Genomic DNA, 16,693 nt, shown 5'->3' on the forward strand with positions numbered 1-16,693 from the left:
CTCGCTGCAGGAAGCGCTGAGGCTCCTAGAAATAGAGGCAGCAGCTGCTTCATCTCCCTCCCAAGCTCATCACTTCGTCGTTTCATGGAGGAAAGCCACAGCCCGCTTGCTCTCCTCCTCCCAAACTCACCCCCCAGAAGCGACCTTTGCTGCCCAACCCAGCACAGCCCGTCCCAGGACATCCCGGTCTAGGAACTGGACAAACCTCAGCATCAGCAGAATGAGAAAGAGACAAAATTTCTGTTTCTGTACCCTAAAAAGGCGATCCGTTGTGGCTGCTGAAGTGACAGCCGATGATGAAGCTCAAACCTCCCTCTCCATCCTCAGAACTCTGCCCCCAGTTTGGCACTGGGAGGACATCTGACACCAAGCTCTCTAGACAGGAAATGTTTGGCAAAGTTTTAAAGGCACTAAGCTCATCAGAAGTGCCACTCAATTGCTCCTACACTGACTTACGTCTCCTCACAATTATCCAAGCAGTGGACTGCCACAACTCAAACAGCGCTTTGAGCTCTAACACTGACGTGCCTGAACCTCTGATTCAGATTCCTCCTGAACTTCATGCTGGCCAGGTATTTTGGCTATGCTGGCACGCTCAGCACACCCCAGAAACCCCCAGGGATTTCTGATACAGCAGAAGTGATGCCCACTCCACGCAGCCCGGCTCAGCTGCCTCCCTTCATGTATCCTGCTGTTACCCTCATCCCAGCACTGGAAATTGCCCTCTGAAGGCAGGGAGCATTTCACATGGCAACACTTCTTGCACAGATACACTTTCAAAAGAAAAAGGCATCTCAGATGCCTTCAATTCACTCCCCCCCTGTGAGAGCCCACAGTGTACTGTAAGCAACACGGCAAACACTCTCCCTTTTACCCCCTGCAGGCTAAACTCATCACAAGAAAAGATTTCAATTACTGCTGTTTTCACACCCTCCCTAAACACAGCACAAATACCTGACGCTCACATTTTAACTCTTTACTGCTTACCTGCCATCAAGATTAATGACTAAATCCTTGGGAGGTTATCATTCATCCGTTATCTTGCACATCCACACATTAAACAGCCAGTGAAGGCAATCAGAGCACTGCTCTCTATCAGCAAACATCCATACGCATAGCTGAGAGCAGAACAAACCCACAGCTTCTTGGAGTGGATTATCAAATTAAATTTAACATGTGGCTTTACCATCTCTCAGCCTCTGCTGTTCCTTCTCACTGATTCTGGGGGGTAACTGCACAGCGTACGACTTGGCATGCACGGAGCTCCTTGGGCAGCACATCGGCAACACAGATTGCTGAAAAATACCGAAGACAGAACTCCAGATACTCTAAGTAGGGCATTCACATGATAAATGGATAAACCATCCAGAGTAAGTTCGTCTGTTCTGCACCTAATTAGAAAGGGAGCAAGCCGTCAAACAGCCTCTTGGCAGAGATAGCCACAATTTATCTCTTTAGCACGTACAGCCAGAATAAACTTGAATAGACGTAAGTTATACCTAAACACAGATTTCTGCATTTCTACTTAAGGGGAAGAAATGATGCCCTTAATGCTGGAGGAGAGTAAAGCAAGTCCAAGGAGGTAACACCAATGAAGACAACAGAGCCCTGCAAAGACCTCCCCTCTGTGAGGAGAAAGAGCAGCTGCCTCTCTGGAGCACCTCAGTGTTCACACTTCAACAGGTCCAAATCCAGCTGTGTACAGCTGAAAACAAGCTTTATCCAACCAGAGAGAAGACATCAGCCTTTCCTCCAACGCCCCGCTCCCACCTTCCTACTGTTTCTGCGTGGACAAGTCTCCTTTGAAGCTCTTTGCCTGGGACTTGGCAGGGCCAGGAGCACCCACACTGAACTGGCCTCCGAACCAAGCCCCAGTTGGAAGTGGGCAAGGAAGCAATTCCTGGCTCACCTGCAGTGGGTGGGACAGCCCACAGACACAGCACGGGGTCTTCCATTCGCCACTTTCGGCTCTCCAAGGGGCAAGGATGGTCCTTGCAGGCTCTACCCATCACGCTGGATAAAATCAGTAACTCTCGGGTAAAGGAATTTCAAAAGATGAAGTGCAAAATGGAGCAATCCCTGCATCAAATGCAGAATTTCTCCCTCAAACAAGAGAGGAACTCCCAACAGGTCAGACCTCTGTGCGACACCGCTCCTGCGGGCAGCTGCAGGACAACATGGGAACAGGCAAGAGTGGAGCTCAAAATGATGGCACCAGGCCAAGCACTATCCAGCAGATGAAGACAGCAATTTTATAGAGCTGGTTATGCGGGAATGGAGTAGGAAAGTATCCTGCCCTTCTCACTGAGCTTTTACTGAAATCCCATAGCGTGCTCACAACCATGCAAATTGCCATAAACCATCAATCAAAGGTCCACCACACCTTGCAAAGCGCCCTAATTGGTAGGAAGCCTTCCAAAATTTGGAGAGAATTTAAAGTACTCTAATTCTTCGAAGAAATGTAAAGCCTGAGATCCTAACAAAATGGCAAAGAAAATCTTCGAGCGACTTTTACGTCTCCAGAGACGTACCCATTCTGCATTGCTCACACACGGAATCACCGCCTGTTGATGCTGCCTCCTCTCTTCATTCACAGCTGTAACCAAGAAGCAAGGTGCCAAACATGAACAGAGGTAGCAAGCGCGTTTGTTTTCCCAGCTGCAGGGCGGAAGGACAGTAGCTGGTGTCAGCCAAAAAAGCTGGCAAACTCTGTGCTGGCCTTGTGATCAGGAAGAGCTGCTCTACTGGACACGGACGATCTGCACAGCTGTGTCACACACCTCTCCTGATGCAGCTTGGAATCTCTCAGCTGCCTCCTGCTACAAGTCTTGGTCCCATTCGAAGTTATCCCCGTGAGCTGGCACTAAAAACAACTACTGCATCTTCTGGAGACGAAGCTGAAATAGATACTGGTGTGCAAATACAGCAATCTTTCATCTGTTCCTTCTTCTCAGAGATTTCCTCTGCTCTTGTGGTGTTTCAAAGGGGATGGAGAAACCACACCACACACCCCAGAGCTCTGGGGTGGAAGGCAGAAAGGCACGGCCTGTATAAAGCACCTCCCGTGTTCCAGACTGCTCTGCAAAAAGGCGTGCAACACGCAGGGTCTGAACTAACACTCCCTTGTTCCCACCTTCCTGCACACACCCACGAGACACTACAGCCTCCCTGGATTGTTCCATATATAAATGAGAAAAAAAAAAAAATCACCCACCCAGGAGAACGCCTCCTGAAGGACAAGTACTAGATAGCAACACTGCAGTAGGCTACATCAGAAACAAGGCTGGTACCAGTGGGACATTTAACTCAACAGAACAGGCTCTCAGCTCCCCTATGACTTAAGAGAGACTTTAGTGCAAGGCAAACAATGCATATAATCCTTGCAGACAAGTGCTGTCAGCACACTTAACACTGCTTCCTACACCATCACTTGCTAGAGAAACTACTGCTGGCACCAGCAGTTGCCTTTCTGGACACAGCCCTGGTACAGTCAACAGAAGCATACTGAAAGCTGCTGCCACACTTCCTTCTGCTCTTCTCCTCTGACACCTGGGAGGACAATTCCTCAAAAAGACATAGAAAAGAGACCAGACCTTATTTTTAAGATTTTGGACACTACTTGCTTTTCAGAATCAGAGAGAAACCGGCATAGGGAGACGCACTCTGCTCCCTGCAGAATCTCTGCAGAACACCAGCAGAGCCCCGGGGCTCACCAGGAGGCAGAGGTACGAGAGCTCAGCACGATGCCAGGATGTTGCTGGACAGAGGATTCCAAGGCGAGAGCCATCAGACCAGAACCAAGTCACACAGACACTCCGACACAGACACCCCATGCACTTGTTTCAAAAGGCAGCACCCTCTGCTAGGCACTGAGCGGAATGAGTTTGGGTCCTGATGTACCATTAGTGGGAAATACAGGTACACAGGAGATGATATTTAAACAGCTTTGAATGTTACATGACAAAGAAGCTTAATCAGAAGAAATCAAAGATTACGAATGGAAAAGCATAGGCTTTCCCCCAGTTCCTGAATATCCTAAAAGAGGGTGCCAACAAGCCACTGAGTAACTTAGTTCTCAGCAATATGTGTATACTGTATGTACATGTATCTATAACTTGCTGTGTCCAGAAGAGAAGCATGCAGCTTCCCACAAGAAAAAGTCCACAGCAGCAGGAAGAAGGTCAGCAGCAGCTGGTTTGATGCCATTCTGAACACCTTTCCCATGGAAAAACAAGAGCATGCAGACTTCATACATGGCTCCAGCAAATGCTGCTAACTATAAGCATGGAGCTGGCAAGGAAGAGCAGAATCCCCCTACGTGACAAATGTTTATGGTAGTTTATACATGCAAGCAATGTGTGTGCACCAGGAAGAGAAGCACGCAATCAGGGATGGCCAATCCAGTTGGTCCACAGCTGCAAAAATGTATTTGTACAAAGTCTGAAGTATCTGACCAAAAACTACCAAAGCCATAAAGGTGCACAAAGCTGTAGCACTCCATTTTTCACCTCTTGACTTGAAATAGCAAAGCGTTTTAACCAGGAAGTTAAAGACAAACTTCTGTTTTGTTTTAATATTGAAGAAAAGGGCGTCTGGCTGAGTTGATCTGACTTCATTGCTCAGTATTTCCCTGCAGCAGCCAGTGAACGGTGTCAGAACAACACAGGGTACTTCTCAGTTAATGCCATTAACTGGTGCAGGGTGGTGATGCACTGGAACAGGTTGCCCAAGGAGGTTGTGGATGCCCCATCCCTGGAGGCATTCAAGGCCAGGCTGGACGTGGCTCTGGGCAGCCTGGTCTGGTGGTTGGCGACCCTGCACTCAGCAGGGGGGTTGAGACTCGATGATCTTTGAGGTCCTTTTCAACCCAGGCCATTCTATGATTCTATGATTAAAAAGCACCCCTAGAGAATAAGTGGAGTGGAGGAATGGGGAAGGAATGAAACTTCTGTGACATTTACGAAAAAAGTGTTTCCTTTACAGGCATTTTCTGCTATTAATTTGGTACATTTGTCTCCCCCGTGCTTACTTTTAAGGAAAGATTCTGCAGCACTGCTCACAGCTGTTCATCACCCCCCAGTAGCCTGCAGAGGGTGCTGGCCTCAGCAAATCCATGGGTTCAGCCAAACCAGGGCATTCAAAAACACCGTTCCCATCAACCACCCTCTTGTTTCCCCTTAGTTAAAACTCTCTCTGGGATGCCTGCGTGAGACTCCACAAAAAGCAAAGCCTTGCTTAGCTGGGGGAGAATGGGACAGAGGAGACAGCGAGTGGGAGTGAGCAGGACTCACACGTGTCGTGGATGGCTTCCAGTTCCTTTCTGTGTGCAAGGGGTGATGACCCCACCTCTCTCAGCACAACACAGGGCATTCCTTGCCCCAAATCCCTCCTCCACACCTATTCCACATCATTAATAAATAGTCATAAAAATAAAAACTATATGCCAGTAAGAGGCAAATCTTCACTAAATTACTGCCCTAACGCAGGGCTTGTTTTCTAAGTCCCTTCAAGACACCAACAAGCACATATAACCCAACAACTTGATGTTGTGATCAACCAAAGCCCACCCAAGCTAAAGACAACAGGTCAGCCTTACGCTGCTCTGAGCACTTCCAGAAAGCATCACGGGGCTGCAGAAACACGGGCTCATACAGCTGCTCAGGAGAACTTGTCACCAAAACCCGCCTTGCACAAATCACTCCGTAAAGCACTCCGAAATCTGGCTGGGAAAGCGAAATGAAAACCTCGCTGCTGCAGAGCTCATCTTCACAGAGCTCAGGGTACGATGCTGAGAACCACCTGACTGGAAGCGTGGGGGGAAAAATACCGTTATCAAATTATTAAGATCCACTCGGCACCCATCTCCATTACTATAACCTCTTTCAGAAGGCAGCAATGTAAGATACGCCTAATGCAGGGCTTTGAGAGAAGTTATTCCGACGGGTTAGTATCAGCTTAACAACAAAATCCTCTAACACAAAGTAAGAAAAGGCCTTCCCAACACAGATGGAACGACGACTGTACTAGGATTTTAATGAAAAGTGCACTCCCACGACTGGCAGGCCCAAACTTGGATCCAATTCCACTCGCTGTGAATAGATAAGAAAATGTTTATTTAAGGATGGTTTCTCCCCCACCCTGAAATGCATTTTGGGGAATAAATATTAAAACAACACCAACAATCCAGTAATTATGAGCACCCTACAAGCAACCATTGTGTGCCATGTGACAGAGAAAAAAAACACCAAGACTAAGAAAACACATTCTAGTTTTAAGCTTCCACAGTAGTTACGAAAAGCAAAGGGGACAGGAGATTTTTAGAAAGGCCTTAAGTATGTTTCTGTAACCTAAGAGTGAACACAAATATTTGCTTAACCCCCGCCTTCGACTTCCAGAAAAGAACTAATTACTCTGACAGCTACCAAATGCCCCAAGAAGAATTTGAGGCATGAACCACCACCACCAAAAAGCAACAGAGAAAGAGACAGAGCTCCCACCATCACAAGGGCTGCCTCATTTTGGCATCCTCAACCCAACTGTGCTGAAGACACCGGTGACTCATTACAGTGATGGAGCAGAGGAGCCACTTGAAGAGGTGAGGGGAAAATTCCATTTTAATTTAAGAGCGCTCTAACAAACCTTGTCTGAGCTCTGAAACATCACAACAATCAGGTATTGACTGAGAAACACTTTCTCTAAACGCTGCTGACAGCACTCAGCAAGCCATCTGTGCTAAGAGCCCTACCAGGGACACAGAAAACTGAAAGTACAATGTTTACACATCGACTGCTTTCAAGAAAAGAAGTTTACCTTGGTTACTTTTAAAATGAACACGACATCGGTGGCTTTTAAAAAGAAGCTGCCTTTGCGTATTTGCCATAACAGCCTGCGCCATCCCATTCAGTATTCCCTCGACACAGTTCCCCCCTGTTTGCAGGGCTCTATGAAAACAAAGAGCAAACCAACAACCTAGAAAAAGATGCGGGCTCCCCAGCTCCCTTCAAACTCATTAACTTTACACTTGCTTTAGAGGCGTAACAACACCGTGCAAGGCTTTGATTTACATTTCTCAGGTTGCACTAGGAGAGGGTTTATCACTGAGGCCCCTGCAGAGCAGAAGGATGTTTACCAGGACCCAAAGAGAGGAGGGTTTGGTGGGAGGGGGGGGATGTTATATTTAAAAAGGGCAATGTTTACAGGGCACAGTGCAGGGCCCTGCATCCAGCCAGCTCCGGAACCGGAAACTATAGGACATGTCAGCACAGCTCTCCGCTCATTAGCAGGATAATGAGAAACAGAATCCCTCTTTTTTTTTTTTTTTTTTTTTTTCCCCACTAGGAGCAAAGGGATGACACAGAACACTTCCCAGTGACACAGCCAGTCGCTTCTCAGCACGCTGCCCTATGCTATACCCAAACAAACCAGCTGAAGGCACACTACATTTCAGATTTACGAAACCCAAAATGTCCTTCTTAATTATTACGGGCCAGATTTTGCAGCAAAGAAGTTGACTGATCTGTGCACAGCACTCTAGGAAAAAAAAAAAAAAAAAAAAGAAGGTAAATATCCATAAGCATGAAAACGAAATAGTTAAAAATAACTCCCCGAGGCCATTAGTAACCATTTCAAAGGGGGAAGGGAATGAGATACAACTATAAAACTCCAATTTGAACATTAGCAAAAGAGCCCTCCCCCAGCACGCAGCAATTACTGGCGCCTTTCATGTGGCAGAGCCACGCACCTCTGCTCCTAAATTCGGTCATGCCAGGCCTATTTCGTGTACACTCGTCAGCATTACAAAGTACAACATCACAGCCACTCTGCCCACGGAGTTCAGAAATCCGGACTGCTGACACACAGGCCAAAAACGTTACAGAGCTGCTGAGCATCCCTGGTAAATAGAAGAGGCTCAAAGAACCATCACTGAAGGGATGGGCTGAAAGGGACTTAAAGACCATCTAGGGACCCTGCTGTGGGCTGGGTGACCCCGGCTCAGGCTGCCCAGGGCCCCATCCATGCCCAAGGGCACCTCCAGGGTTGGGGCACCCACAGCTCGGGGCAGCCTGAGAAAGGCTACAGAAGGAACACGGGACGCCCACACCTCCGCCGTACACAGCTGTGGCTGTAACTGTTTGAGCAGCGCCCGTTGGCTTTCAGTGCAAGCCCAGCAGCGAGCTCCAGCTCTGCTCCAGCTTCTGAAGAGCTTTAATCTGCTTCTGCCTTTTGCGGGCTATTATTAACCTCGGGGATAAACTCGCACCCTGTTAATCAGGTGCTCGAAGCGATGCGCTCTCCGAGCAGGTAAATACCGCCCGCCTTCAGCCCGCAGCGCTCCGAGCGGGGCCTGGAAACATCTCCCCGGGTGCTGGGGGCCGCCGTCCGGTCCCAGTCTCAGGGCCGGGAGAAGGGGCCGGGCCCAGGCGGGCAGCCCTTACCTTGTAGACGTCGCCGTAGGTGCCGCTGCCCACGCGCTGGATCAGCTCGTAGTCCTGCTGCGGGTTCCGCCGCATGATGTCCCCGCTCGGCCGCTCCATGGCGGCGGGCCCCGCGGGCCGCCCTCCTCTCGGGGCTGCTGCTAGCGCGGCCGCCGGCCCTCGGCCCTCATGGCTGCGGCGCCGGGAAGTGCCTCCCCGCCCGGGGAGGGGTCTCGGCCGCGGCTGACAAAACAAAGGGAGGAGAAGGGGCGCTGGGAACGGCCGTTGGCCGCGGCTCCGCGGGGCAGCGGGGAGGGGGGTCCCGGCCCCGAGCGGCTCGGCGGCTCCTCCGCAGCCAGGTCAGCCCGGCCCTACCTGCGCGGCCCTTTGTCCCGGCGCTGAGGGAACGCCGCGCTGCCGCCTCCTTCCTCCTCCCTTCTCCTCCCTTCTCCTCCTTCCTGCTCCCGCCGCGGCCCCACGCACGCACCGCGCCGCGCCGGGACGAGACGGGACGGGACGGCACTGCACAGCGTCTCCGCGACTCCGCAGCGCCACGGCGCGGCCGGATCCGAACTCGCGGCCCTCCCCGGCCGCCTCCTCCTCCCCCGGGCGCGGTAACACGGCGCCCGCCCTCACAGGGCTGCGTTGCGCAGAGCTCGGCCAGCAGGGCCACGGGCGAGCTCCTCGGCTCCGCTCTGCTCTGCTCTGCCCTGGGGAGGCCGCGTCTGGAGCGCGGGGCTCCCCAGCTCCAGGCAGACGGGGATCTGCTGAGATGGCGGAGGCCTGGGGCACATCCCGATGGGGATGAGGGGCTGTGCACCCGGAGAAGAAAAGGCTGAGGGGGATCTTATCGATGCGTATCAATATCTAAAGGGCGGGAGTCAGATTAGTAAGGGCGGCATAACAGCAGTCGTGGAAAACAGAGCTGAGAACGGTGACATCTGCCAGACAAGGGCCGTGGCACGGCAGAAGGCGAAGCTGTCTGTGTGGGCTGCACCTGGAGCCGGTGGCTGGCTGCAGGACGTGAGGCGGAGGCCTCAGGCTGCACTGGGGGCAGCGTGGGTTGGATGTGAAGAAAAGTTTATTCTCCGAAAGAGCGGTGATGCAGTGACACAGCTGCCCAGGGAGCGGTGGGGTCAGGAGCCATGGGCATATGGCACTTGGGGACGCGGTGAGCCTGGCCCTTTGCAGGCTGGCTCGCAGCCTCGCAGCCATCCCACGTAACGCTCTTGGTGGACACATCAAGCACCACGACGTTCAGCTTTGTGGTGACAGTCACACAAGAATTAACTTGGGCTTTTTGGAACTCAACTCCTTGGGCTCCTAACTCAAAAAAGCTTTGAAACTGAGATGGCAGCTATTCTCTGTCTGCCCTTCTGCCTTATTTCCAGCGAAGCAGCTGAAGGCCTGAGTAAAACCCACCCGTGGTCTCTCAAATGGCTGCTGAACAATTTAATAGACCAAAGCGCCCAGACGTGGAGCAGAGGAATGCTGGAATCCGCAGCGGTATCGCTACACAGTAAAATCATTAAGGCCTACAAAGGAGGTGTGAGTGTTGAGGTGCAAAAAATACCACATATTCAATGCAGGAAATATGTTTGCAGAAGCTTGGTAGGATGAATGAAATGGATGCCAGATGTACAGGCCTTTTGGTGTTCGGGACACTGGGCTGGTTATTTGGGAACAGATCAGGCCTCTTTGGCAGGCAGACAGCCCAACCGGGCCCAACGCATTGACAAAGCAGCACGGTGCAGCTTCCCAATTTAAAATGGAGTCTGCGTTTTTTAGCTTACCGCAGCACATTTGGGAATGCCACGTGCAAGTACCTGAAACCGCAGCGCTGATTGCGTAAGCTTTTCCTTCAAAACACAGGCTCTCTAGCATAACTCATTAGGATTATTGCACCGTTTGAGGTTGAACTCAAAGGCTGCATATGCTGACGCTCAGGAATTGCACAGTCACGTCTGATTTTATTGGGCTTTGATTTATGGGCTCATTGGAAATGGTGCTTTTCAGGAGCGGGCTCCAAATGTAAACTGCCTTGCTTCCAGAGAGACAGGGAAGCACGTGACTGCCAACTTAAAGAGATTCGCATTTCATTTCCCCTTGTACTCTGAAAGCTTTCTACATCCTGTATATTCTCTCCAACATAAATACGTAAGTTTTCCTGAACACCCAGCAAATAAAGAAAAGAAAAAACTATTTACCCTTCAGAGGGCTGTATTTCCTCTAGCGATTTCCAACAAAACAATTACCTCTCCCCTATAAATTAGCTTCCTGCGCTCCTGATAGCGAGCTGTTTGTGTCCTTTCTGGTTTTTTCCTCTTCCTCAGCTGAATGTTTGAACACCACTTTTCATTTTACAGATTTTCTGCTCCCGTCAAGCCATCAGATGACAGCACAGGAAAGGCCGTTTCATTTTCCAGTAGCAGATGGTGCATTAAGACTTGGCCTCCTACACCATTTTGTGGATCCAAGGGCTCTGCAGTGTAATGCAAGGGCTCCTTCTTTGTCCTTTCTGGGTTACCCTTCGCTTCCCACTCGGAGGTTTGGTTTCCTGGAGCGTGTTGCCCATGTTGTGAGCTCCATGGCTGCCTTATGATCTGTGCTTTGTTCCACCTTCCCCAGCTGGGTCTCAGTCCCTCCTGGAAGCGCCACTGGAAAGTGTAGATCAGTAACAGCAGCACCAAGTCTATTGATAGAGCCATTCTATGACTGCAAGAACGGGGGTAAGCGAGATGTGTGAAGCATTCAGCCCAAGACATGGCATGACACTGCATCCTCCCAGGCACAGCCTCTTGAGCACATGTCGATCTCCGTTCTGCATTTACCACCCGGAACCACCTTGCTCTGCTGGTCAAGCACGTTGAGGAATGTGCTTTTATGCAGCATCGTTCATCTGGATGGGTCCCAGCCCTAGAAGGAATGTTAAGTGGTTTTACATAAGGCATTACGTAGGATTAGAGAATGTGATCTGTTTGCATTGTAGTCTTGAGAAGAAGAACAGTGAAGGTTATTTTAATGAGATTTAGCTGGTAACGGTCGATGCAAAGCTGCACCAATTTCTAGCTGAACAATGTTACAAAAGTGCTTTTTAAAGAAGCACAGAGTGCTGTGCACGTGAACGGCTGTTCATTCTCAAATAGGAAATCGAGCTATGAAACATCAGCACACAGAAAAAAGAATCGGCCCTACTTCTCGTGAGATTGCCAAAGCATCTTTAATTTCACATTGTTTAATGCCAACTCACGCTGAAGGTGTTTAAAACTGTTCTGCAAGGCTGCTTCATGGTTGTGGTGCATTTGACTACTAAAATAGATCAGATGCACAGCAACAAGGAAGCCAAAGGCACAGGAATCAGCAACAAGGCCTGCGGCTTTCCCCCTCGTTGATTCATGCCGTGCACTTTATTTTACATCAAACTTCATTGTTGAGGAGACAAAGTAGGCTCTCAAGAAATGCTGCAGCATTTTCCCTAGGGGAATTTTTTTTTTTTTTTAAGTTTGTGGTTTGGGTTTTTCAGATTGCTTTTCCTCTGTGATGAAACATATATTTTTGCTACAACATGTCTCCCTGCTGCCACGAGCCAGGGGCTTTCCTGGAGGGAAGGACTGAGGAGAATATCCATCCATTGCCATTGCCATGTCCCTGGAGATGCCCAAGGCCAGGTTGGATGGGGCCCTGGGCAGCCTGAACTGGAGCCTGATTTGGTGGCTGGCACCTTCCCTGCCTGCAGCAGGGCCATTGGTACTGGGTGATCTTTGAGATCCCTTCCAACCCAAGCCATTCTATGATTCTACGACAGAGAAGCTACTTCCAGGGCAGTGCCCTGACACCAAATCTAGTTCTGCCTGCAGCAGGCAGGATGCTGAGCATACAGCAGCTTCTCAGCATCACTTCAGGAGCTGACAGTGTTGCTCACACTGCTTCATGCTGAGTTCTGCTGGTGGGACCCACAGACAATGGGGCAGGGCAGGTTTTGCAAGGGTGGAATGACCTCTCCTTGTTGGTGCATCCCTTTGGAGCTGGGAACAGCTGGGATAACAGCGAGCACACGAGGATCAGTACAAAAGACGCCAGAAAAAAAACCCAAACATGCCAGTAAGAGGACCGAAGATAGCCTGTTGCAAGAGCAGAAAGGAAAGGTTGTTGCTGAGATGCTCTGGAAGGAGAGAAAAGCCACCTAGGTTTGGAAGGACAAAGCCTTCCCAGGCTGCCAAGAGGCACCAAAATTAAGCAAGACCCTCTGCCAGCTTGAAGCCAGCTCCATGGGCAAGGATTTGCTTTCCATGGAAGGAAGAGGAGCGCAGGTGGCTATGCGTCACTCCTGTGTCACCTTGTTTACATCACTGTGTCCCAGGTTGCTCTGCAGCTGAGCGTGCTGTTTGCGTTCGGCAGGAAGGAAGCCAGGGCAGAGGTGAGCTGGCAGCTTCGCCAGCAGCAACTGCTCAGCATGAAGATGCAGAGAAACGTGGCTGCTCAATTCAAAGCCACATTAACGAGGGGACTTCAGAGAACTGCTTGGAAACCCATCTGCTGCCCCTGCTTCCAGGTGCAAGAAACCTGGCTGGAACACTTTGCGAGCATCTTGCTGAATCATGCAGGCAGGTGGACCGCGTGGGTATTCCTGCCAAGGCACAAGAGGAGCTGGAACCCTCTCCCTGGGAAGAGGTGTATCTTCGGGGGAAATCCTAGAAACAAACTTGGCACACGCAGGCTTTGGCTTGGACTTAGTGCAGCCACGTTGCAGAAAACAGACCGGCGGGGAAGGATGTTTTGAATATAGCGTCCGTCCGTCCGTCGGCGTAGGAGAGAAAGAAAGAATTAAAAACAATGTTGGAGATAAATGGGAAGCAGGGCTCATGAAAGCTCTTAGTGACCTTTACAGAGGAATATGAGGAAGGAAGAGAAATCTGGGAAGGCTGTGGTTCGTCCTGCAAAACCGGTATTGTCTGAATCCACGGTAGAGAGTGGGATATTTTGTTCCAGTTCAGCAAAACCTTGCAGGAGTCCTGAGGGTGCCATTTGGGGTGAGGGGCCAACTGGAAACTGGCCTGGTGGTCTAAATCAGATTAGAAGAGTTGCATCTGTTTATTGCAAGGTTTGTGCAACCGCTTGTTGTTCCCATGCTCAGCCTGACCAGAAAACCCAGCTGTCCCCACGTGCACTCTGAGGTCGCTCTGGTTGAAGATTTTGGCTGATATCTCCTTTATCTCAATCACTTCTTGTGTTCTTAACTAGTTCCTTCATTTTACAGAGCACCTTCCAGAGGAAGGCCCCCCCCCGCAGGGTGATTAAGCAAGTTAATTAATTAACTGCTGAAATTCCATCTCCTCTACGAGTGAAATGGCTCTGTTACAGCTCTGGTGTGCAGCGATGTTAACTGGAGAAGCAAAGAGAATTCCTCTGGTTGCAATCCCCATGTATATGTGGGTGGTCGTAACACAGTTTGGGGTGAGAAGTAGGAACCGCAGGAACAGGAGGATTTCCTAAGCAACAAGGATCTGCTTTGCTTAAAAATACTTCAGTAAAGGGGAAAAAAAAAATGAACAGAAATTTGAGACAGGTTTCAGCTTTCAGGAAGGGGTGAAAAGCTGATTTTGTTTTATCCCTTTTTGATATTTCCTAGGAATATCGGCCTCTTAACCTGAGAATAAGGACACAGCAATGAAAACTGATGACAAATCACTGCCACAGAGGAGTGTAAGTGCTTAGGAGAAGAGCAGCTAAGATCTGGATCCCGTGCACTTTCTCATGAAATTAAGCAGCAGCAGCGAAGAAGCAAAGAGTGAGCAGGCAGAAGTGGTAAGAACAACCGTGGGGAAGCAGCGAATGAGTTCCAGAACCTCATACAGCAGCATGGGAACAGGCCTGGACAGGATGGGATAATGGGGACCCTCTGAGCAGCCCCCAGTGCGCGGTGGCACCCGAAGTGGAGCAGAGATTGTGCAGCACCCACCCAGCCCTTACATAAGCATTGCACAATGCTTCTGCTCACAAAGGACTGGGGATGGGAAAAGCAATGGTAAATGCTGCCGTGCTAAGTGGGCCAGGCGAGGCAAGGTGAGTTATGAAACTGCCCCCGTGAGCAATGTGCATTATTGGGTTTAAATCCAGGTTTTCTGCTCATTCTGTGGCCTTTTCAGTGCTGCATCCCCCAGCACTGCAGCTTGCTGACCCCATGGCCATGCTCATTCGCTGCACGGCGCTTTCTCTTTTTGCCTTTCCCCCATTTGGCATTGTTTTTCCTCAAGAATCCTTCTACTGTGTGCCTGCTCAGCCCTGAAATTGACTCTTTGTGATCCAGCCGCTTGGGCAGCAAGAACGTAAGGATGCTTCCGAGGGAGGGCTGCTCATGGGTGGAAAAATGAAGGCAGGACGAATCAGAGAATGACTTGGGCTGGGTTGGGTTGGGTTGGGTTGGGTTGGGTTGGGTTGGAAGGGATCTTACGGCTCCCCAGCCCCACCCCTGCCATGGGCTGGGTACCCCCCAGCTCAGGCTGCACAGGGACCCATCCACAGCTTCGGGCACTTCCAGGAACAGGGCACCCACAGCTCTGGGCAGTGCCAGGGCCTCACCGCCCTCTGAGCAAAGATGCCACAATGGAAAGCGAAAGGGAAAACATGCCAGTAAATGGGGCAAGACAAGCTTGACCTAAACGGCAGTTCTCAAAAGGAATGAGGAAAGCAGGACCTGAGCCATCTTGGCTTAATTAGACTTTCAAATTAACAGATTTCCTTTCCATCCTCCTTTTTTTTTTTTCCTCTCTCTGTTTCCCAGCTGCTTTTCTTTTAATCTCCTCTTTCAACCTATTTGAACTCTGCCTGTCTCCAGCATAAGAAATCCCCTCTTGCAACGCTGTCTGCTTCTTGGGCTGCTTCAAAGAATCAACAGGCACGCATGGCTTCATTTTATATATACACATAAAACCATAGACTCACGGAACGGTTGGGTTGGAAGAGACCTCAAAGATCACCCAGTTTCAACCCCCTGCCATGGGCAGGGTTGCCAACCACTACACAGACACCAGCTCAGGCTGCCCAGGGCCCCATCCAGCCTGGCCTTGGGCACCTCCAGGGATGGGGCACCCACAGCTTGCACCTATGAGCTGCCTGGAACGTAACATCAGTTCATGTCTGAAATTTCACCCTGGATCCCACCAGCTCCAGTGCATCCAACAGATCCCAACAGCTGTTGGCTCTCCCTGGCCACCACGAGGACAGTGTGCAGAAGCAAACTCCCGCCAGGTCTCCACTTGTTGATGGTTGAGGGCTTAGTTCCTTTTCCCATCCCTCTTAGCTTCTGTCTGTGCAGTCCCCCCCCCGCGATCACTGCAGGCCGTGCCTCAAGGGCTGCACTGTGCTCCTTTCTGAAGGGCAGCACACAGCTATGGCTCCTGGATCCATCAGCGTGCCTTACCACCTGCCATACACCATGGGCCGGGCTGCTCACTGCCCAAATTTTGCACCTGGGTGTTCCCATGCACTTGTGCTGAGTCACGGTTTCAAAGAGCGATGAATCAATCCCAAATACGAGGGGTCAGAGCTCACTGATGTGGGGGAGTCTGGTACGTGTTAGCAATCCCAGTGTGGTCACACAGGCCCTGGGGTGCCCACGGCCAGGTCTTCTTTGGAGCTGCTGGAGCGGGTCCAGAGGAGGGCACAAAGATGCTGGGAGGCTGGAGCACCTGTGCTAAGGAGACAGCTGAGAACTGGGGGTGTTCAGCCTGGAGAGGAGAAGGCTCCGGGGAGACCTCACCGTGGCCTGCCAGTACCTGAAGGGAACTGGTAGGCAGGAGGAGAGCTGCTTTCTGCAAGGTCTAATTGTGACAGGACTAGGGGGAATGGTTTTAAACTGAACGAGGGGAGATTTGGGTTAGATGTCATGGGGAAATCCTTCACGCAGAGGGCGGTGAGGCCCCGGCACTGCCCAGAGCTGTGGGTGCCCCATCCCTGGAGGTGCCCCAGGCCGTGGATGGGCCCTGTGCAGCCCGAGCCGGGGGGCACCCAGCCCACGGCAGGGGTGAGGCTGGGGGGCAGCGAGGTCCCTTCCATCCCGACCATTGTGTGATTCTGGAGCCGCACCTTTTTGCGCTCCGGCTGCCCGCAGCCCCGCAGGCTGAAGGGACGGGCGTGGAGCAGGAGCTGTCCCCCGCCGCCAGCGTTCCCCGCGGGGCCGGGCCGGGCCGTGCTACGCCGTAGCGGGCGGGGATGCTGCCGGCGCCCCCGCCCGCCCCGCTCCACCGCGGCAGCCGCGCCAGACGCAGCGCGGCTCGGAG

At 51.2% G+C, this 16,693-nt stretch overlaps 2 protein-coding genes across 5 annotated transcripts in view; both read right to left on the reverse strand.

Moving 5' to 3' along the window:
- The window catches only part of MAP4K5 (mitogen-activated protein kinase kinase kinase kinase 5), a 58,455-nt gene extending 49,181 nt beyond the window's left edge, over positions 1-9,274 (reverse strand). Inside the window, exons 1-2 of one of the 3 annotated variants that reach the window (XM_021403541.1) lie at positions 8,790-9,274; positions 8,436-8,657 (exon numbers count right to left, since the gene is read on the reverse strand). In XM_021403541.1, coding sequence (XP_021259216.1) covers positions 8,436-8,534 — 99 coding nt within the window. In that variant the 5' untranslated portion in view covers positions 8,535-8,657; positions 8,790-9,274. The remainder of the gene's footprint in view (positions 1-8,435; positions 8,658-8,789) is intronic. The other 2 variants (XM_021403539.1, XM_021403537.1) reach the window with 2 other exon arrangements.
- SAV1 (salvador family WW domain containing protein 1) overlaps positions 10,617-16,693 on the reverse strand; it is a 44,815-nt gene continuing 38,738 nt past the window's right edge. For both annotated transcript variants that reach the window (XR_002440718.1, XM_021403542.1), the window contains one exon: positions 10,617-11,330. Coding sequence is in view for 1 of the 2 variants with exons in the window: in XM_021403542.1 (XP_021259217.1) it covers positions 10,775-11,330 (556 nt within the window). In the remaining variant the exon portion in view is untranslated. The remainder of the gene's footprint in view (positions 11,331-16,693) is intronic.

The sequence above is a fragment of the Numida meleagris genome, chromosome 6 (genome assembly GCF_002078875.1).
Source record: "Numida meleagris isolate 19003 breed g44 Domestic line chromosome 6, NumMel1.0, whole genome shotgun sequence".
Taxonomy (NCBI): domain Eukaryota; kingdom Metazoa; phylum Chordata; class Aves; order Galliformes; family Numididae; genus Numida; species Numida meleagris.